Raw genomic sequence first — 22,761 nt, 5'->3', positions numbered from 1 at the left:
ATGCAGAAAGTTGTTATCGTTCCTTGCATCTCACTTCTCATAACATCGCGTTTAACCGAGACCAATAGTTATAGGGTATGAACCATTAATTTAACGAATTGTATTTATTGTACAAAACGGATTTTTAAATTACAGAAGAGTTATATGCATCGAGAAGCCTGAATATGACCACTTTTAGCAAAGAATTTTCTGCCATAATGTGGGTCATGACTCTGCGTGGGGAAAGATATCCAAAGAAATTACTGATTGTGTCGTAAGTATTAAATGAGAGCCTTAATAAACTAACAGTAAGAGTTATAAAAATAAAACATAACGTTGAGTCCAATGGAACCAAGCTTTGCGACTTCGCTGCATCATGTAGCGAAATCTTTGCGGCAATGTGCTGAATCTGGACAATGTGGTTACAACTGCTGTCTGCTCTTTACAATCTATACAATCATTGATGTTACACAGTCAAACAAAAAATAAAAGGAATATCCGAAACGGATCTTGATTTGAGACATGAGATTGAAATTTTCTATGACGGAACAATAAAAGCTGAACGACCAGTGGCGTACCAAGGTGATGGGCAGGTGGTCCAGCCTTGGGCGCAAGAGGCATTTTGGGCGTCGAAACAGGTATCGAAACACTACACTACTCTAATACGTGCGTCGTGCACTATTGGGATATGGTGGAAAAGACGAGGAGGGCGTCGACAGGCCTTGCTGACCCGAAGGCTTGGCATCCTCTGTACAACACTATGAAAAAACCTTTATGATTGTGGGCTTGGCGATTTAATCCGACATCAATACACATCCGAAGCAACACAACCTCAAACCTCAAACGACAAAAAAAAAGGGGGGGGGGGACAAGTTGATATTGGATATTCCTCTTGACTTGACCTTCTTCCAAGAAATTTCTTAACAATCAGAAGTCAAAAAGCACAGCAGAGAAATACCTATGGGGGGGGGGGGTTCTTGGATCACAGTTTTGCTAGAAGATTTGTGGGTTTTCTCTTAAATATTAAAATACAGAATGCACTATTTCATTTCGTTGCCGATGTGTCCAGTACCACGACAGACCTGAATCTGGAACTAATTGAATTGACCTTCCTTGTAAAATTTTGAGCCACCCCAACAATTGGGGTTACCAGATGTCCGACAAAAAGAGGACATGTCCTTTTTTTTTTGACAATCTTTTTCATGAATAGGTCACATGCTACTAAAAGCTCTTCAGGATCTCAAATTTTGTTTAGTATTACCAGTGATGACGCTAAAGTTCAAAAGGTATTTTGCCGATCAATACACAGTGGACATACATTAGAAATAGCTGGACACTCCGTGGATTCTCACTTTCTTCTTTCAAAGAACAATATGAACACAATTTGTATAGAAGCCAACATCCATATTTGCGCTTAAGATGAGCTACTGCCAAAGGTCAGTTCGTCGGAGGAAAAAGTTATACCGGTATAGCAATTGTACAGCGTTATGATTTAATGTTCTATCAAATACTTTGTAAGTCTAATTTTTAAAGTAAGCTTGTCTTCCTCCCCCCCCCCCCTTTATAAGGCTTTATCTTCCTTTTTGTCCTCCTCTGGGAGTGAAGTTGTCTGGTAAAAGTTATATCTTGGCCGCGCTGCTTGTTGGCACTTACCGAATCTCCATTAAGATTGATTACGATGATTACAATGAAACCGTATACCATGGCCTACTCTGGAGACTCCTAGAAGGGGTTCCAGGCGCTCTGATATATGCCAATTGAATACAACTTATAACTGGTGACTGCCAGTTTGTTTTAACGGTAAATATATAAAATGGTTGGGTGCCTGGTTGTAATGTGTTGTCTCTGAAGTGATAGTAGCTAGTCAGAAGCCTGCCTTGTTTTAATTAGGAAGTCATGATTTGAATTTGAAAATGGTGTGTCATCATCGTGCAGTAAGCGCGCTGGACTGTTCGGTCGTCTCGATGCCACTCCGTTGTCCTGCGGGAGGTTTGGACTAGGAAGTAAATTGTCTTCACCTCTGAAAAAAACATCCTAAACATTTAAAGCATTTTATTAAAAAAAGGGTTCCAAAGGACTTTCAATGCCGGGGGTGATAGTGGGGATAAGCTCCCACTTTCCAAGAAATGCTCCCATGGGTTGCGTCTCTAAATGCCTCTGACAGTCCAATCCAGCTCCTGGCCTTCACGTGTGATTTTTCCAAAAATCCGGCGGAACCTGCTCTTACAAACTTCAATCGCTTATACACACAAAGTGATTAACAAGTAACAATTAAAGCAACCCTTTCAGACTTTGCGATCTATGGGGCAGATAATGTAAAGGTCATCTGTTTCTGTGGCCCATGGTTAACGAGAGTGTCATGTGGCAAGCACAACGACCAACCGCCTTTACTTTTCCCCAACTATTGTCCTTAGATCTGGGTGAACTCAGAGGCGCCTTGTGGATCCATAAAGTAAAAAGTCGTTGTCTTCAACAGGATTTGAGCCCGGGACCTCCAGTTCGGACGCCAAGCGCTTTACCACTCAGCCACTCAGCACCTCTCTGTGCATATAACACAAAAAAGAAGCGAAAAGAAAAGTGAAAAACAATGTAATATAATTTTAATTTTAAAAAGTAAATAAAAAAAAAAAGAAAAATCACAAAAATCATTAATGTTTCCTCTCAAACACAAGAGATTCAACAGCTGTTGTTAAACTCCTTGGCAATGCTCATGATTGAACAGGCGCAACGCCATTTACTTCAAGTTGTGAAGAAAGCAGCAGATTTTCTTACGAGGAGGGCAGGTCAAACAATTGATGATGAAGAGGTGGATTTGTAAATCGAACTCCAGAGGCCTGAGAAAAAGGGCGAGGAGTAAAAACCAAATCGCGGAGCGAGGTTGCTGAGTGGTTAAAAGTTTGGCTTCCAAACCCGGGGTCCTGGGTTCAAATTTGGGTGAAGTCTGGGATTTTGAATATCGGGATTTTTAGAGCGCCCTTGAGTCCACCCAACTCTGATGAGTACCTGTCTTTAGTTGGGGAAAGTATACATAATTTTTTTTTTAATGTAAAATTTATAGACACGAGTGTATTTTGTATTTATACTTTCTTGTACACAAATAGTTTATGAAAGAAGTCACTGCATTTTAAAAATTTGTAAAGAAAAAGCTGAGAAGCATTACGACACAAGAGACTTGCCGTGCCAATTATGTGTAACAGAGGAAGAGGGGGCGAAATGGGCCCGGGATAGAAGTCACTGACCAAAATAGAGTTTGTTTGGGAGGGCGTTTATATTATTATCCATGGCAAAATAATATATATCCCGGAAACAAATCATCGGACGTAGCCGGTGGGTAATTAATAAATAAATAAATTATGGCTTTTATATAGCGCTACTTTCATGCTTATAGCATGCTCAGAGCTCCTTGGTCCAAAAGTGTGTGTGTGTGTGGGGGGGGGGAGTGGATATCTAGGAGAAGGTTTTTCCGTGCTGAATTCTGACGCTCAGTAAACACAACTCTGCCCGAGTCGGACCTCGAGCCCCTTTCATAGGTAGCCAAACCAAGCCAAGTTCAAGCACACTTAGCCTCTCGACCACGTTTGCCACCATAATAACCCTAACCCTAAACACATGCTATTTGCTCGTAGATATACATTATGATACGTAAGCCCGCGCTTGCATGCGCTCAGTTTTCACTACATAATCATTAATATCAAACTTTACATATTGATTTTTAGGACACAACTCCATAAATTTGTGGGCCGGATGGTATGGTTATCCCCAGGCCAATCTTGGCACCCAGTCCGCCCCTGGCATTATATTGTTATAAACTTGGTGGGGGCACAGAGAGGGGTAGTGGTGTGTGTGTAGTCAGCCGACGCAATCGCCCCAGGCCAGCGCTAGAAGAGCGGTCAACCGTGACGAGTTACGACGGTCAGCCGAGACGAGTGTCAACACGGCGGTTCGGGAAGGATCGACGGCGGTCCGGGAAGGATCGACGTCGTGAACAGAGCTCAGGAGCGTCACGAGAGTTGTAGTCATCTGACCACCTAGAAACGTCGAGCGGCGTTCTGTCCGGTTCGAGAAGGCCAGTAGGGACCCTATATAAGAGCGGAGGCGACGCAGTCAAGACGGTTCAGAAAGGAGGTTCACGACAAGAGTTCAGAACACGGTCGACTACAGCACAGTTCAGCGGTGTGGTTCTGTACGGAGCATTACGACGGTTCAGTGTGGAGTACTATCAAGTACAGTTGAGACGAACGGCGTCTTGATCTTGGTCTGTGATCGAGTCCGACACAACGAACCCAAGTGTGTGAAGTCAGTCCTGAACTGTTGAACCCAGTGCAAGCCCGGAACGAGACGGAGAGGCCAGTGCATGACTTGATACGGCGGAACGGTGTTATCGGAGAGATATTTGTTATCGCAGAGCTATTTGTACTGTTCTACGTGCTGCCAATTGTACAGTATTGGCTGTTATTTATGGACATTAAACCTTTACGTTATTTTGGAGCCCTGACTTGTCAAGTTCTTTAAGTTGGTGGTGTATGGTGCAGTTTGCAGAGAGCCTGGATAGTGAGATTCGTAACAATATGGTCGGTACAGTGTCGCCGTCACACTGGTTCTACCTCTTACATAATGGCCTGGAAAATGATCATCTCGTTCAACACTGTTAGTAATAATGGTAGATTAGTGTTGGGTTTGACATCACTGTCTTACTTTGTTATTATCAATAACGATTCAAAAAAACTGTTGTAATTGCAGCTGGTTATTTCCCATTTTCGGACCAACTGGAAACTTTGAACAATTATTCGTTGCCCCTGACAAAACATAATTCAGTTAAAAAAAAAGAATAATTAGTATGTACCCATTTGTGTTTAATACAGAAAGGATGGGAATAAATCTTGCATTATTGAGATTCCCTAGTGGTATTAGAGAATGGAATGGGTTGCCTGAGCCAGCCAGGAAAACCAGTGACCAGGCAGAATTTAAGTCATTGGTTAATATGTATGACTAGATTCACCTAGGTACACGCGTAGGACGTAATCTTCTTTTTTGAAGTAACATCCGTATTTAGAAAGAGATGAGAAGGCATGACTGTAAATGTATAGTTCTTTCCCTTAAATACGCGATTTTTTAATTATTTTTTTTAAAGTTTTTTCATTTGCTGGTTAAAATGGTTTTAAAAAATACAATAGTATACAATGAGACAGCAATGAGAATTTCGGCTATGTCATGATCACTCAGCCATTTTCAACCTTATCTCATTCACTGATATTTTTTTTTTTTTTTTAGTGTTGAGCTTTTTTTTTTCATTCTTCGAATCAACACGCAGTGTTTATCAGGTTTTCAGAGTAAGGTCTAAATACCGGTAGTTGCTCAATATTTGCAGTCAAAACTAAACAACGAGAGAAGTGAAAAGCAGAGACGTGTAGGGTCACAGAAAAGGGATTTCCTGTCTAGAAATCCTATTTGAACAAGCAGTGGAAGAATACAGACATGGCTAGACGTGTCGCCGTGGTGAGTTGATATATACACATATAACATTTAAAAAAAAAACTCATTAGATATATCTAAACAGAAAGTAGGTCAAACACAGCCTGTGTAGGTCTGTGTAATGTGCTGCGACACTCTTGAAGGTGGTATGGAGATCTCGAGGTGTATCCTGGTGTCCCCATGATACCAATAAAATAAAGATGCAGTTCGACTATTTCGATTAAATTAGGATGGTTAATCAAATTTGTGTGTATTAAATTAATAGTTATCTTAACCACATTTGATGAATCTCTCTCTCTCTCTCTCTCTCTCTCTCTTTCTATGTATATGTCCGGCGAACATGTCCGAGCCAGCACGATGTGTGTGTGTGTGTGTCAGTGGCGTAGATAGCAATGTGCGGGTGATGCAGGCCGCACGTAATCAAGTGGTGGAGGGGCATCAAACAGGAAAAACTTTCTCAGGGTTTGAGTTTGGAGTTTTTTGGCACATCGGCACACTTTAGGCCATGCCGTGCCCGTAATCCCTAAAAGGTTACTCTCCCTTCATACCACAAGAGCTAAATGTTATTTAGTTAAGGTATTAAAGAAAGGTCTAGACCAGCTTAAATGAAATGTTACCAGATTTGATTTAATGTTTTTTTAAACTTTGTTTTGAGGCCTTACATGGTGTTACTTCATTGTTCAATGCAATTGTTATGGACAAGTTTATATTGGTGTTATTATTTAAAAATTACCAATCAGTAATGGTCCAATCTCTTTTGTGGACCAGTGGCGGAGTGGGTATCTGGGAGAAGTTTTTCCAACCGCTCAGCAAACACAAGCCTGCTGGAGTCGGGATTCGAACTCAAGTCCCCTTGTAAGGCATCACTTCCTTGGAGGAAACTTGAAGTTTGTATGTGACTAGTCAACAATAATGACAGGCTCAAGATTTAAATAAGCTAGAGGTAAAATGGGGAGAGGTTATCTGTAGAGAATCTTGGACATCATGCGTTTTCTCTTAAAGGAGAATCTGGCACTCCGTGGGCATCGAGAACGAGTTGAAGAAGAATTGGCAGTACAAAATCAAAGAAATATCAAAGAAATATCCTGCAGTGAAGCTACTATACAAGTGCGATTCATTCCTGAGAGACCGAATACGTACATGTGCCGACAAAATAAAAACGAATTTATTGTAATACAAGTGCTCACGATAACAAAACCAAAAAAAACTACATAAAGTAGCCAATAAACATCAAATATATCTCGATTATTTTCCGCAGTACACCTAACATCTAAAATCTGGATCCAAATTTTATGTTACATTGTCATGCAGAGCCTCGAAGACGTATTGGCCACAAGAAAAAATTGCCAGGTAAAAAAAGAAGATAGATTTTCTATCAACACACAAAAAAGAGTTACTGATGGAAATACCTTCCTTGGAACGAATTGTTCATGAAATAATAACCCCATAAGAACAATATCATGATACATATGAATTTTGTTGCCTTTATTGAATCCTCAAATGAAAATTAATCTGGATGGTTCTACCAGCGACATAGACAAAAACGAATTTTGTCTGGGGGCTTCAGCTTATTGTCGCAGTTTCTCTAAACAAGAATCCATTGAGCTTTAGAGTTTTATAAAGGAAAAAAAAATATGTCAGTCTTCAAATATTGCCATCCTGATTTGCATATTTGTTTACTACTATGGTAAGTGTGGCTACATGCAAGCAAAGTTTTTTTCGAACTTGCTTTGATACAGAAATACTTGCAATCAACGACTCACTAATTTGGCAATTTCGTCTATTGAACAATACCTAGTGGAAAAAACTGATTTCGATAAAATTGTATTCGTGCTAAATTTGTCCAAACTTGTCTGCCTGCATTGCGGATGCATGGTTAGGCCCATGAGGCACCGCCTCTGAGTTTGAGTGATAACCCAAACTTTCTTTGTAACCATATTTTTAGTTTTTATTTCTATTATTTAATAGGTAACAGGTTCTAACAAAGGTGTTGGTTTTGCCACTGTGAGGTCTTTATGTAAACAGTTTGATGGGGACGTCATACTTACAGGTACTTAAACCTAGCAGCTGTCAGTTATATTTCTAATAATGCAGTAACATCTGTGTCAGAAAAAAATATTTGTAATAAAATATAATAAGCGAGAAGATACCCGTGCTGCGCAACGGTTAAAACTACCTAATGCACAAATACTTCTTAGACCCATCTGTTGTAGTTTTCTCTTTTGCCTGCATTATAACATCCCATTCCATATACACACACAAACAAACACCATACACACACAAACAAACACCATACACACACAAACAAACATCATACACACAATACTTTTAAATGAAGTGCCTTTTCCCAACAAGACACTTTTTGACCCTTGTATATTCAGTGGAATAGCCTGCATTAAAATACATTTCATAGTATTTTTGGCATTCACAAATAGCCCACCGACTTTTAGACCGCCTTCCTTTTTTTTTTATCCCGTAAATGAAAGGTCAGTAAAGCACAGTTTAAACAAAGCATACCCTTCTTTAAATCAGCCGTTGCAAACAAAAAACTAATTTGATAATCAGACTGATCAAAGAATAATTCCTCACATTGAATCTGACAATTAGGCCTAACTAGATCTAGAGGAAAATACAATTTGATGTCTAGATCTAGAGCTGTTTAGAAATAAACATAAATCTTTTGAAAAAATGGGAACGAAAGAAAGTTACGAACCTAAATAGGTTGAAATTGCGAATAAAAAAGGTTTTGGTAAATTAAACGCTGCGATTTGATCGTGAAAATGGCTTAGTTGTTTAAGCCTTAAGTCAAGTAATAAGAGGTTAAATGTTCGTATTTTTTATTCTTCAGGGGGGGCGCGGTGGCTGAGTGGTTAGGCTCTTAGCTTCCGAATCTCGGTGAAGACTGTGATTTTGAATTTCGAGATTTTTAGGGCATCCCTGATTCCCCCCAACTCTAATGGGTACCTGACTTTAGTTGTGGGAAGTAAAGACGCTTGGTCGTTGTGCTGGCCACATGATTCCCTGCTGGTAAACCGTTAACACCTTAACATCATCTGTCCTATAGATTGCAACGTCTGAACGCGAAACTTTACTTTAAAAAAAAAGTTCGTCCACGGCAAGTGGTAGAAATAGTAACGCCAATGAATTTAGATCTATATTGTTATCGTAAAAGCCTTGATTCATTCAATCATTCACGCACCAGTTACTACTCGAAACGGGGAAGAGAAAAGTGATATAGAATTCACAGGTCAGAAGCTAGTGTGTTTGGGGGTGGGGGGTGGGGGCGTTTTTAACGTCACATAGACTAGAAATTTCTGACCAAACTGAGAATTGTTGAAATCCTGGCAGTTTTATCTAAAGTACAAATAAATAAGGGGGGGGGGGCACGGTCAAAGATTATTTGAACATAGCGATTTGCAGGTAATAATAAGAAAAACGGGCCCAGGCCAAAAATAAATAATCATTGTGCTTATGAACTATTTCGAAAAAAGAACTGAAAAGCAGAAGAATAATCAAATAGTGTAAATAAGATTATTTGCAGAGGCAGAGAGTTGATGGGGGGGGGGAGATAGAAGTGATGCCGGCCTGTCCACTTCAACGTATATTCACTGACCAATGAAATGTATGGGGGGGGGGTTCATTTGTGGACCTTTGTCTTGTTATCGTTATAAGTAGGAAGAAAATAGGAGGGGTCTTTTGTGAAAAGGACTGCGTATGATCCATTGTATATAAACCGCTGTAGGCGTAATATATCTTAAACTTATGAAACTTAAAATAGCTTGAAAAACTTCTTTGAGAACGAAACTAAATATAACTTTTATTGCGATATAAACAAATTCAAATCTGAGATGAAATACAATTAATATAGTAGACTTTAAGTAATAACATAACATGGTATTCTGAACAAAATCAAAACTCGCTATAAAAATACATCTTTTCAGTCTGACGTTCTAGAGTCGTCTCCCCTAACCAAGACTGCTGACGACAATGCCTCGTATCTTGCATCATTCCCAACCAATCGCAAACCTCTTCCCACCGTTACTATAGGAACACACACACACAGAAAATATGCAATCTGTAGCTTGGAAACAAATCAACGTGCGTAGCCTGTTGGCAATGCAAGTTGTAGGTATAGAAAGGGTAGTGATTAAGAAATAAAAAATATATTGATAGATATATTCAAAAGCCATAGGCCATAGAGACTGGGCCACTGTGCACTGGACTCATCTTTTTTTTGTCAAAGATGTAATCAATTTCACAAGGTACTCTATACTATACAAATAAAATGTAATTCGCGTTTATTTTACTTTTTTTTTCTATTTTTAGCACGCGATGAAGGTCGAGGTCAAGCGGCTGTGAAAGAGTTGCAGGGAGAGGGTTTGCAGCCTAAGTTTCATCTGCTGGACATCAATGACCACAATAGTGTGATACGCTTGAGAGATTTTCTCCAGCAGACGTACGGCGGACTGGATATTCTAGTCAACAATGCCGCCATTGTGTTTCATGTAGGTATAAGCTTTCAGCCCCGCTTTGTCATGGATGAACAAACTTCTGATCATATCCAATTGTATGCCGGACATCCTTTTTGAGGATATATATTACTATTACAACTAGATAATTTAATCCATCAAGTAGAATTTGTGAAAAGATTTAACACACACTATACCGGTATATCATACAATAATAATCTTTATAATTAAAATTCAAAAACAGATTACAACGGGAAAGTTTATTTAAATCTTGAAACATTGGACTGAATGGACCCTGATAAAAGATCGTCTCTTCAATTTACAGGTTTAATAAAAGACAAAAAAAAAAAAACCCCTAAGAAATCAAAAGTTCTTAAATTTTCTGTTCCCAGATTCCAGTTATCTCCCCTACATTACTTGCTCTTCTTTGAAGGAACTCAAAGCTGCTAAAATCCAAAGTAAAAAACAACAACAAACTTCCTGTTTTTATTTTCATGGCAACTTTGATGCATATGTGTACACTGCGTGACTGTTCCATAAACTTAATAGCATTGGTAACTCATGTACGGCTGTACCAGAGTTGAGAGACTTTTAAATGCGCCTAACAAATTTTGATAATAGTTTCTTTTTTTTTAAACGTAAATGTCCATTTTAGGACGATACTGTGCCATTTGCCAGACAAGCTGACGAGACTACAAAAACAAATTTCTTCAATACTTTGGACGTCTGCAATGTTTTGTTTCCTATTCTTAGACCACATGCCAGGTAGGCTCAAACTTTTCATAGCATGTTTACAGTTAACCCATTTCATTAACATATGAAAGATCAGTGAGTATCTCAAGTCATCTTCTAATGCAAATTGAGGTAAACAAAAAGTGAATTGGGTGCCCCCCATCTAATATTAATAATAATACTAATAATAATAATCTTTATTGTCCTTACGGAAATTTGTCTTCCAATTTGTGCATTACACTAAACTAAAAACATTATAACTTAAGAAACCAAAGTGTACTTTCACACCAGACTCACTCATAATTTACATGTGACAAAGTTTATATCAGATTGTTCTTATTTAATGATTTGATTGCCAGGGGAACAAAAGAGTGTTTGTTTGTCTTTGCTATCGGTGTCTTGTAGGCCTATCTATTTTGTGATGGTAAAATCACAAAATCCTGACACAGGGTGATTTCTTTATTTCGAGGATCTTGTTAGCTTATGTTATGTAGAAGCAACTAAACTGGAATTTAATGATGTGGATTTATATTAAATAAAAGATAAGTTCCCCTTTCAGACCTTGTGGTCTATAGGGTCATCTGTTTCTGTGGCCTATGCTTAATGAGGGTATCATGTGGCCAGCACAATGACCAACCACCTTTACTTTTCCCCAACTGACGTTAGGTACCCATTAGAGCTGGGTGGACTCAGAGGCGCCCAAAGATCTCGAAATTAAAAATCCCAGTCTTCACCAGGATTCGAACCCCGGCCCCCGGTTCGAAAGCCAAGCGCTTTACCGCTCAGCCACCGCTCAGCCACCGAGCCTCCTGACGTGGATTTATATAGATGTTAATTAACTGGGAAGGGATAGTCCATTATGTGGAGAGGGGTGTTGACAAAGCAAAAAAAAAAAAAAAAAAGACAAGCCAAGGGGAAAAAAACAAACAGTATCCCTGTGATGTCTTTTGGAGATATTATTATCTAGATTGGGGCTCTAAATCTACAAAGTTAGTGTTTCATGAGATGGGCTATAGTTTTTCACGTCTAACTCCGGCCTTCTTAATCTTCTTTACATAACCACCATAAACACAGCTTATTGATAAATTGTGTGAATAGTGACATTTTTGTTTGGGGATTTCTTCCATCCCCTCCTATGCAATGGACGGTCCTTAGACATCCCTAGTTCTGTTTTGCTTCCCTAAGGCCTAATCGTCTCCTCTGACGACCGTTTTCACGAAGGCAGGCCAACTACAATTATTATTATTGTTTTTAATGTGGTTTATTCAGATTATACTTTTATTTACACTAACACACGAGACAAACAGGTTAACGCATTCCACGTCCAGACCATATAATACTGTTGAGCAGTTAAGGTTATTGACTACAATTAATGAATTAGTCCGAAAATATCTTATTCATGGCAAACCAGTAACACAGACTAAAAACGCAAAATACCTAGGTGTTATAATAAATGAAAAACTGTCATGGAATCCACATATTGATGTAACTACAAAAAAATCAAACAAAGCATTAGGATTTATTAAAAGAAATTTCTATAAATCAAATAAGAACATAAAACTAAAATGTTATTTAACCTTGGTTAGGCCAATAATAGAATATGCATCCTCCGTTTGGGACCCCTCAACTCAAGAAAACATTAAAAAACTGGAACAGACACAAAATAGAGCAGTGAGATTCATAACAAACGAATATTCACATTTGACTAGAGTAACACCTAAATTTAGAAAGCCTTCAGGACAGAAGGCTCAAAAGTAAAGTAGAAATCATACATAAAACACTGAACCATAATCTTCAAATACAAAAACAAAATTTAATAAAATACTCTGAAAGACACAAAGATAAAGGCACATTCCTCATCCCATATGCTAGGACAAATTTGTACAAATGTTTCTTCTTCCCTAGTGCTATTAGAGCATGGAATGGGTTGCCTGAGCTAGCCAGGAAAACCGGTGACTTGGCTGAATTTAAGTCATTGGTTAATATGCATGACTAAATGCATGACGCGTAGGACGTAATCATCTTCTTTTTTGAAGTAACGTCTGTATTATATAAGATAAGATAAGATATGCTGATTTCAATGCACTAAAAATTCGAATTTCACAGAGAGTAATATTCAATAATTATTGTCAATTTTCTGGTCAAGATCTTGGAGTATAATTTCCAAAGTGTTGAAGAAACATGTAGAGCTTCAAACTTTCTAGAAAACGAAAATGAGCTTGCACTTTATTTTTAGAAACGTCAAAGAAAAATAGCACATGTAGCTCTAACGGTGGCTATGTGGTTGAGCGGTTAAGCGCTTGGCTTCCGAATCGGAGGATGCCAGGTTTGAATCCTGGAGCAGACATATAATTTTAATTTCGTGATCTTGAGGTCGCCTCTGAGTCCATCCAACTTTAATGGGTACTCGACATTAGTAGGAAAAAAGTAAAGGCAGTTGGTCGTTGTGCTGGCCACATGAAACCCTCGTTAACCGTGGGCCACAGAAACAGATGACCCTTATAGCATCTGTCCTATAGACCGCATGGCCTGAAAGACCTTGCACTAGCAGAGACGTTTTGAAATGTTTTCTTTAATAAGTTTTAACCCATATTGTTCCATACGCCTCAAGCGAAAACGGTATACATTTGATAAGGTCTTATGAAAAGATGAAACTTAGGGTATTTTAATGTGTAAACTTTGGAAATATTCAGAAACGGATAAATAACTACAACGAAAATAAAACATTAATTTTGCCCCCCCCCCCCTTTGTTGTTGGTCGGTCGTTGACTTTGTTGCTCCAAACAGCTAGTACCCTACAATTTAATGTAGATCTACATCTATAACGACCCAAAAATATTTCACCCTATATAACAGCCATTTAACATAATATTTTTAACAATGAATTTTTAAATTACTAGATCTACTTACACAGGGCCGGTCCTAGCAATTGCGGGGCCCTATGCGAAACGGATTGCGCGGAGCCTAGTATGGGTAGGGATAAGGATAATAAGTGAAAATAAATGTTTTTATAAGAAAAAAACATTCGTCTTTGCATTTTATTCATTTTTAACTAAGTACAAAATCACAATCAAATTAACTTTACTTTACGAGCCTTTCGTGTAGCGAAGTCATGCAGTATATCATCAAATTTCTGTTTCCTACATAGATCACGCTCAATAGCTAGAATTGCCAAAGTGTTTAATTCTTGATTAGTTTGATGCGCGAGAAGCTTTTTCACAAGATACCACAGTTACGGGTATTGTTAAACAAATTCTGAGAGCAACAAAGTAGTTTGGGAAAGTAGTTTAACTTTCATTAGTCGACAGATAAGCTAAAATTTCTACCGGGATTTTGGTGGTATTTGGTAGAATATGCCTTATAGATTCCATTTCATCTGCTAATTCTCGCCCACGCATATCTGCTGACTGGTCTGTTGATGACGTCAATACTTGCTCGAGGCTCGCTGTAAACTTTGGTATGTCATCAGGCTGAAGTCCCTTGAAGCTGACAAGAACCCCAAAGAGATTGTGGCTTGATTTCAGCTGTTTATATCTCGGCTGCAAGGATTGAATTGCAATGTCCACAGTTCTGTTGAAGCAACGTATCCTGTAGTCTTCTTCAGCATTTCCAGATGTGAAGTTTTCCACAGATTTATCATATTGCCTTTTCCTTTGACGTTTGGCTGGAAAGATTGCACAACATCCATGTTTTCAGCCAACTCCTTTTCAGTCACTCGAATCTGAACAAACCCATCAAATCTCAGCTTCTTTAGTCAAATCATCAAGTTGTTGTACGAGTCCATTGCAGTGCTCAGACCTACTGTTTCACCTTGCAGTTCTTTACTCACAAAATTGACTTGGAAGAGCACGCCGTACCATAACACACGTGACACTAAGACTTTCTACTGCTTCAATGTTTCATTCAGTGTTTCTGATTCACTTTTAATTATCGCATCATTAGGCTCTTCAGCTAATTCATCGAGTGCGTCACAAATTTCAGGTTATTGATTACGAAGTGCTTTGACACAATCTAGTCTTCACTCCCACCTCTTTTCACACAGAGGTTTTACAGACAGATTGGAAAGATGATTTCTGAAGAGTGACCATCTCTTTGTAGATGCTGAATAGATTGTGTACACGCGTTGTAAAGTCCCTAAAAAGGTGAACGCATCAGGTCAAGTTTTGACCATGTCTGCTAGCACCAGGTTGTAATTATGACACGTACATGAAGTAAAGAATGCTTTGCTGTTAATATTTAAAAGCCTTTTTTGAATTAACCGCCTTTCATGTTTGCATCATTACCATAACCTTGACCACGAATATTTTCAACATTTAATTTAAGCTTCTCCAGCTCATTCGCTAGTACATCGCATCCTGTCCAGTTGTACTTTCCACTGGAAGAAACTTAATATAACGTTCATATGGAACCACAGGCTCTTTCACATTAACCCTATCTGATAATGACATCTGCTCTTTGTGACTTATGTCTGCAGTACAAACCAGTATCACTTAAAAAATACTTTGCATTCTTGATGTCTCGAAGGATAGCATTCACAACACCATCAGCTACTACAGGAATGAGTTCATTTTGAATCTTCTTTCCCAAGTAAAGATCATGAATCTCTGCATTGAAAACGCATGGAAGATGTCCCCCCATTACTGGATCAAACTTTGCCAGTAATTCTACTAGACCAGGAAATTCCCATTACTTGGCTCTTCAAGTCTTTGAATGGCCCCTCTGAAAGCTAAATTGCGCTTCATTAGAAATTGTACAATCGCAACTAGTCTTTCAAAAACTTGATGCCAACATTTAAGTCTCAGACTAAAGCATCTCCTGGTGAACTTTGTCAATGCCTGTTTTTTTTTTTTTTTACTAAGTCTTGCTCCAGCATCACAGCAACTAGTCATGGCGTCTAAATGCCCTTATTTAAATGTGAAAATAAAAAGTATCGTTGCATCAGAATTTTGAATGGTCTAAAACAGTGATGTCCAATATACGGCCCGCGGGCCAGATCCAGCCCGCGACGTGCTTCCATCCGGCCCGCCGAAACGTCGGCACAAAACATGGAAAATCCCCCATCCCCCAAACAATGTTCAAAATGTATCTTTACCTACGTTAGGGTCCTTACTATTATGTAAAGGATTACTACCAAGGCATTTAATATTTGTGTGTTCATGAACTGGACTATTGAATCTACTAGGAAAAGTGAACGGATCTTTACTTGTTTGTAGAACATGATACCATTGCTAGCCAAAATGTTTGTTTTTATAAAGAAAGTCTGAGGCTGTTTTTTTTAAAACAAGAACAACAAAATATAAACCGAACGTCATTTTATGAAGTGTAAAGAGAAAATTCAAATATCCCAATAATTCACTGTAAGTACTAGATCCTCGGGTTTAAACTAAAAGAGTTTTAGGTTAATTTCATTCAATTTGTGTATCTTTTCCATCATGTGGCCCGCGACACTAGTGTTGGAAATTAAAATGGCCCGACGGTTTAATTAGGTTGGGCATCACTGGTCTAAAATAAGCCAAATAAGGATTCCTGTTTTGTTTTGTTGTTTTTTTGGTGAGTAACACATTCAGTTTCTCAACACGTTCTCGCCGTTTGGCATTTGCCGGAAGAACCAAACTTTTGAAAGCTTTCAAGCTATCTCACCTTTAGCTGATTCTTTGTTTGCATTATAGTATTACAATTAAATAATTATTAATTTAAAAAAAAAACGCCAGTATAACCTTGCTCGTAGTCATGCCTTGAACATGGAAGTAACAAGATGTACCATTGGCTTCAAAAGAAAGTGTAAAAGTGCGTTGGCTTCAGAGATTTAAACAAATCTGGTGAATCTGATTCTAGCTTACGTTTAATTTACGAAACAATAGAGGACATAACAACATACCAAAATAAATAAATTTGTATTGTACCATTTGTATTTATACTGAGAAAGTTTGTCCTCAGTTTGATGCCCCTCACCACTTGATGCCCTGAGCGGCCCACACCACCCGCACATTTCTAGCTACGCCACTGGTTAAAGGCCTATAAGTCTACCTTTCAGGTTGATTACCTGAAATATTATAGGTCAAGCTAAAGATGCCAAAACATTTTTTAATTAATGCAATTTTTTTTTATATGAAACGGTGAAACCATATTTGAAGATTATTTTCTTTAAATGTGCACTATATTAAACTAAATAGATGTGTAATTAAGTTTAAAAACACAAACTTTCAGAGTCGTGAATGTATCCAGCATGGCATCTCAGATGGGACTGGCCAGGTGCTCCGAAACTCTGAGAGCCAGATTTACTGATCCAACAATTACAATGGAAGAACTCACAAGCCTGATTAAGCGATTCGTGGAGTAAGTGTGCGCTTAAAAAGAAAAATAACATTTTCATGTAATTAATAGCCTACAGTTATCTGAAGATCACATTTTAAATGCAAATTTTAAAATTTAAGCTTGAAGATAAATGTTGAGCTTTCAGAATTTCAGACACAGAGTTTGAAAAAGTTAGTTCTAATTATGGCAGGAACAAAGCGCGATTAACGTTTTTGGAGACCATGTCAGGAATGTTATTTTGGTGTGTGAGTGGGGTGGAATGACTATTTCCGTCGAGAAAAAAAACCCAAATGCAATTAAAAATGATATATTTGTGTAGAGAAATAGTGAACTGGTACTTTAAAACTTAATTTCATAATATAATCATTTAAAATGTATTTTATTTTATTACAATTCTTACATTAACTCTTTCTCTCCGTAATTATTTACCACATTCTGGTGGAATCAACGTTGGTATCGTCGGTTAGGAGAGAAAGAGTTAAATCACTCTGTTTGTCTTGTACAATTTTCGTACGCATCCATTCTCAGATCAAGCTGAGACTTTGCACAATTATTTATTGTACCTAACAAAATATGAGTCAATTAAAAAAAAAAGAATTAGTCAATTAATTAGCGGTAATTAATTATTTTAAATGATATCGAAAAGGGGAATAAATCTTACAATATTTAGAAATATTGTTATAAATATGTAGTGTGACATTTGCCGATGCTTCGTTTTATTTTGCTTGTTTTAATAGAGTTTGTAGTGAAACCTTATTAAGGTAAGGCCCTGGGCAGCTGAAAATTTCTGCTTGACGCAAACCCGGACGTGGGCCCCTTAAAAAAAAAACGCTTATATCTGTGTGAGACATTTCCGTATAGTATAACTATATTGTGGAAATACAAAAAAACGTTCGATACCCATACGAAATGGTCAATTGTCTCTGTGACCAGTGAACTACTCGTAAACGATTTCCTACCAGGAGTCTTGTGATCAAGAGTGATAAAGAGTGAATGGATGATTGCCCCTTCTCCTCGGATCCGACCGTGATTATCCCAAAGAGACACATATGCAGGGGCGGACTGGGTTTCAAAATCGGCCCGGGCATTTCTATAAAATTCGGTCCACAAATTCTCTATCACGTGATGGGCATCCATGTCTAGGTGTATCGGTCCTTAAAAATCATTGTTAAGTTTGATAATGTATCGATATGCATGCATACAGCAATATAGCGTCTTTTTAAATCAGCCATTGTGTAGGCCCTAAAAAGATGAAGCCTACTAGTAACACTGTCTACATTCTACATTTTATTTTCGGAAAATGTGTTAGGTTAAAATAGTAGTACACTGTAATGTCTGTGAACGATTTTTTAACACCACGCTCAGAGGGCCTTTCTAATAATAAGATAATAAGAATATTATAAAACCTTTAACTACTTGATATGTGCCATAGTGACTTCGATCAGGCCATTTCGGGTACCGGCCAAATGCCCATATAGCCAGTCCGCCCCTGCACATATACGTTCACAGAGGAACAAAGATTGTATTGGGTATACTACAATAAAATTAAGAGCTTGGCGAAGCATTCATACGTTCAGCATCATAAATTAACATGTTTAAACTTGTTGTTGGGGTCAAGTGTAACAATGCCTTCCTCAAAACTGTTCTCTGTTTTTCCAATGATGGACAGGTTGGCCCAAGAGGGGAAACACACCGAGGGAGGCTACTGTGGCTCTTCCTACTACTTGTCCAAAATTGGCGTGACCGTCATGTCCATGATACAACAGAGAGAACTGGACGCATCTGGAGCTGAGGATATTGTTGTCAACGCTGTAAGACACCTTTGCATTTCGCTTCATACTAAAAGTTAAGCCTTATAATTTAGATTGGGAAAGAAATGTTTGATCTTATTATTATTATTATTATTATGGTTTATAAAACAATAGCTTCTTACATACCTTATATACCCTCATAAAAATTCCTTTAATTAGGTTCACGTTTAATAGTTAATTTATTTTCTTGTTGGTAGAAGATAACAGATAAAAAATTGATTGAAGTTGACATATCTTTCATGCTATGACATGTTAAAGTCCTATCTTTTTCTGTTCCTATCTTTTCTGGTCCTATCTTTTCTGTTCCTATCTTTTCTGGTCCTATCTTTTCTGTTTCTATCTTTTCTGGTCCTATCTTTTCTGTTCCTATCTTTTCTGGTCCTATCTTTTCTGGTCCTATCTTTTCTGTTCCTATCTTTTCTTTTTCTGTTCCTATCTTTTCTGTTCCTATCTTTTCTTTTTCTGTTCCTATCTTTTCTTTTTCTGTTCCTATCTTTTCTTTTTCTGTTCCTATCTTTTCTGTTTCTATCTTTTCTGGTCCTATCTTTTCTGTTCCTATCTTTTCTGGTCCTATCTTTTCTGGTCCTATCTTTTCTGTTCCTATCTTTTCTTTTTCTGTTCCTATCTTTTCTGTTCCTATCTTTTCTTTTTCTGTTCCTATCTTTTCTTTTTCTGTTCCTATCTTTTCTTTTTCTGTTCCTATCTTTTCTGTTCCTATCTTTTCTTTTTCTGTTTCTATCTTTTCTTTTTCTGTCCCTATCTTTTCTTTTTCTGTTCCTATCTTTTCTTTTTCTGTTCCTATCTTTTCTTTTTCTGTTCCTATCTTTTCTGTTCCTATCTTTTCTTTTTCTATCCTTTCTGTTTCTATCTTTTCTGTTCCTATCTTTTCTTTTTATATCCTTTCTGTTTCTATCTTTTCTGTTCCTATCATTTCTTTTTCTGTTCCTATCTTTTCTTTTTCTGTTCCTATCTTTTTCTGTCCCTATCTTTTCTTTTTCTGTTCCTATCTTTTCTTTTTCTGTTCCTATCTTTTCTTTTTCTGTTCCTATCTTTTCTGTTTCTATCTTTTCTTTTTCTATCCTTTCTGTTTCTATCTTTTCTGTTCCTATCTTTTCTTTTTATATCCTTTCTGTTTCTATCTTTTCTGTTCCTATCTTTTCTTTTTCTGTTCCTATCTTTTCTTTTTCTATCTTTTCTGTTCCTATCTTTTCTGTTCCTATCTTTTCTTTTTCTATCTTTTCTGTTCCTATCTTTTCTGTTCCTATCTTTTCTGTTCCTATCTTTTCTGTTCCTATCTTTTCTGTGGTATTGAGGGGAAAAGGGGGGGGGAGGGAGAAGTGTCCGTGCTTCTATTAGGTTCTTAACGAAAGAACAACTCAGTTGAGTCGGGTTTCAAAGGCGGGTCCCCCTCGATACGTGGCCCAATGGTTTATACCTCTGAGCCACATAGCCCACATCTAGTATGATTTTCTCAGTGTTGTTCAGGCTACCCGTTAGTTCTAATATGATTTCCACTCTTTACAGTGTTGTCCAGGCTATGTGGATACAGAATTGAGCAACCGCAAAGGAACTTTGACCATCGATGAAGGTAAAGAACTAAATAACTATGTTTAGTGCCATATTAATACATTACTGGCAAATGCAGCACCGTTGATCGGGGGCGGGGTGTAGGCGGATGGTAGCAGGCAGCAATTTGAAGTCAAGTTGTCAATAATATAAAATGTAACTCCACAGAATATATTATATTATATATATACTAAGAGAGAGAGAGAGAGAGCCTTCTTCAGTTTCGAAGCATTTATGAATCATCTCTTGAGAATGAAATGAATGCCTGGGCATTAGCTATGGTCGGAGCGATGTCGCCCACACCGGAGTTCCCCTTCCTTCTTTGGGACAGCGGCGCCACAGGCCATGCCAAGTGTAGCACTGTGTGCTGCAGACTGCCTAAGGGTCGCCGGCTCCTGATTTATTCCTTAGGGCTCATTCCCGAAGTCATTCCCACGATTCGGTATGACTGCAAGGCAGCAAAGTTTAAATTCAGAGTTTTCCTTCTCATAAGTAGCTAGCCATTGCTAACGAGCCCCCTCCTGTCTGAAGCTTGCTGGTTTAGGCGCCAGTTACTCGCCTTCGCCCCTACTGCTAGTGAAAACATTTCCGCCGGACTCAATATCCGAGCCACGCGTGAAGGCCAGCAGTTGGGCTGATTCTCAGAGGCTATTTCAGAATCATGCCTTGAAGAAGTATTTAGTGCTTCCATGACCACTTCCGGCAATCTTTTGTTCTAGTTTAAGGAACGGTGAAGCGGTGGGGTGGGCAATATGGAAGAAAAATCATGCCATGGTAACCCTTCATTCAGTGACCTTTGCTTAGCTCCTTAAAAAGAAGTATAGCCTATCTTTTATTAACATTTATGACTAAATTAATATATGAACTCTGTGGTATATTTGAAGCTGCCTAACATTTAAAATTAGACTCTTTAACTCTTCAATACCCTCTGCGCCCATTGCCGAGAGAGAGAGAGAGAACTATTTTTTAAGGCCGAATCACCGTAATATAAATACATTCCAAAAAAATTAGTCCCTTACACAACAATGTCGCAGCAGCAGTTCCAAAAGTAGTTTTCAATAAGTGTATACAATGTTTTCTATTACAGGGGCTGTAACTCCAGTGTATTGTGCACTTCTGCCCCCTAACGTTACCTCCCCCAGGGGAAAATTTATCAGAGAACTGAAAATAGCGGAATGGAAAATGTAATTTAGAATTGATGAAACGCCTAGATCTAATGTGTAAACATATATAAAAGCTGAAGTTGTATTCTTTTATACTTTTATGTGTCAATAAATTCAATAAAATCGTGTTTTTTTTTAAAGCTAATGAATTTATTTCTTGCTTTTTCATTCATTTCACAAAAATATCTTCACCTGTTCATCATATTTATAAACTGTAAAATGGGATAGAGTGGCCTTGTATATGTCTGCAGAATTTGGGACCTTTGATCATCCCAGTTTATTTTTATCATTGTGAAACAAACTAAAAGTCTAAATACCTATACACAACACACTGATGATAATGAATATAAGAATGGTCAAGCGGAAAGAAAAGTCGACCACCGCGCATCATAAGTAGAATTTAGGTCTTTGACGTGGATTCTGGAGCACCCTTAATATTTATCTAACGCTTTTAAAATGTTGGTGTCAAGATTATTTATGTAGTGTCATTAAATCTTGAGTCTACTTCCAAAAGTCATTCAAATATAGCCTAGAACTTATCAGTTCTAACTATAGGAAGGCCTAGAGTTTTATAATTCCAGGCTTTAAAAAAATTAGTCAAAGTTGAATAGAAAATGTTCAATCAGAAAATGTTCAATCAGAAAATGTTGAATCCCTCCACTCTTTTTGGTCAGCAGCTGTTTTTATCAGAATATCAAGAGAGAGAGAGAGAGAGAGAGAGAGAGAGAGAGAGAGAGAGAGGTCTGTCCATACTCTTTCACATCCTGCAAGCTTTTCTTCTCTCAGCTTTCGTATCTTCACAGCAGTGAGGAGCTCCTTCTTTATACCATCAAAAAACAACAACATTAACGACACCTCTACAATCTCTATCCATTAAACTTGATGGAATCAGGGTTTATTAAAAGAAATTTCTATAAATCAAATAAGAAGATAAAACTAAAATGTTATTTTACCTTGTTTAGGCCAATAGTGGAGTATGCATCCTCTGTTTTGGGACCCCTCGACTCAAGAAAACATTAAAAAACTGGAACAGACACAAAATAGAGCAGTGAGATTCATAACAAACGAATATTCACATTTGACTAGAGGAACAACGTTAGTAAAATCACTAAGTTTAGAAAGCCTTCAGGATAGAAGACTCACATGTAAAGTAGCAATTATACATAAAACACTGAACCATAATCTTCAAATACAAAAACAAAACCTGATAAAATACTCTGAAAGACACAAAGATAAAGGCACATTCCTCGTCCC

The 22,761-nt window shown here is 37.9% G+C and overlaps 1 protein-coding gene across 1 annotated transcript; it reads left to right on the top strand.

Annotated features, from left to right (window-relative positions):
* Positions 1–5,260: 5,260 nt before the first annotated feature.
* On the top strand, positions 5,261–21,647 carry LOC106057936 (carbonyl reductase [NADPH] 3-like). Its single transcript, XM_056039322.1, has 8 exons — positions 5,261–5,475; positions 7,420–7,501; positions 9,778–9,956; positions 10,576–10,685; positions 16,860–16,988; positions 18,637–18,778; positions 20,303–20,366; positions 21,432–21,647. Exons 1-8 carry the CDS (start codon positions 5,455–5,457, stop codon positions 21,530–21,532), a joined length of 828 nt encoding a protein of 275 aa, XP_055895297.1. The 5' UTR covers positions 5,261–5,454; the 3' UTR covers positions 21,533–21,647.
* The last annotated feature ends 1,114 nt before the right edge of the window (positions 21,648–22,761 follow it).

This window comes from Biomphalaria glabrata, chromosome 8 (genome assembly GCF_947242115.1).
Source record: "Biomphalaria glabrata chromosome 8, xgBioGlab47.1, whole genome shotgun sequence".
Taxonomy (NCBI): domain Eukaryota; kingdom Metazoa; phylum Mollusca; class Gastropoda; family Planorbidae; genus Biomphalaria; species Biomphalaria glabrata.
Note: the sequence above shows the minus strand (reverse complement) of the source record. Positions and strands in the feature narration are given on the sequence as shown.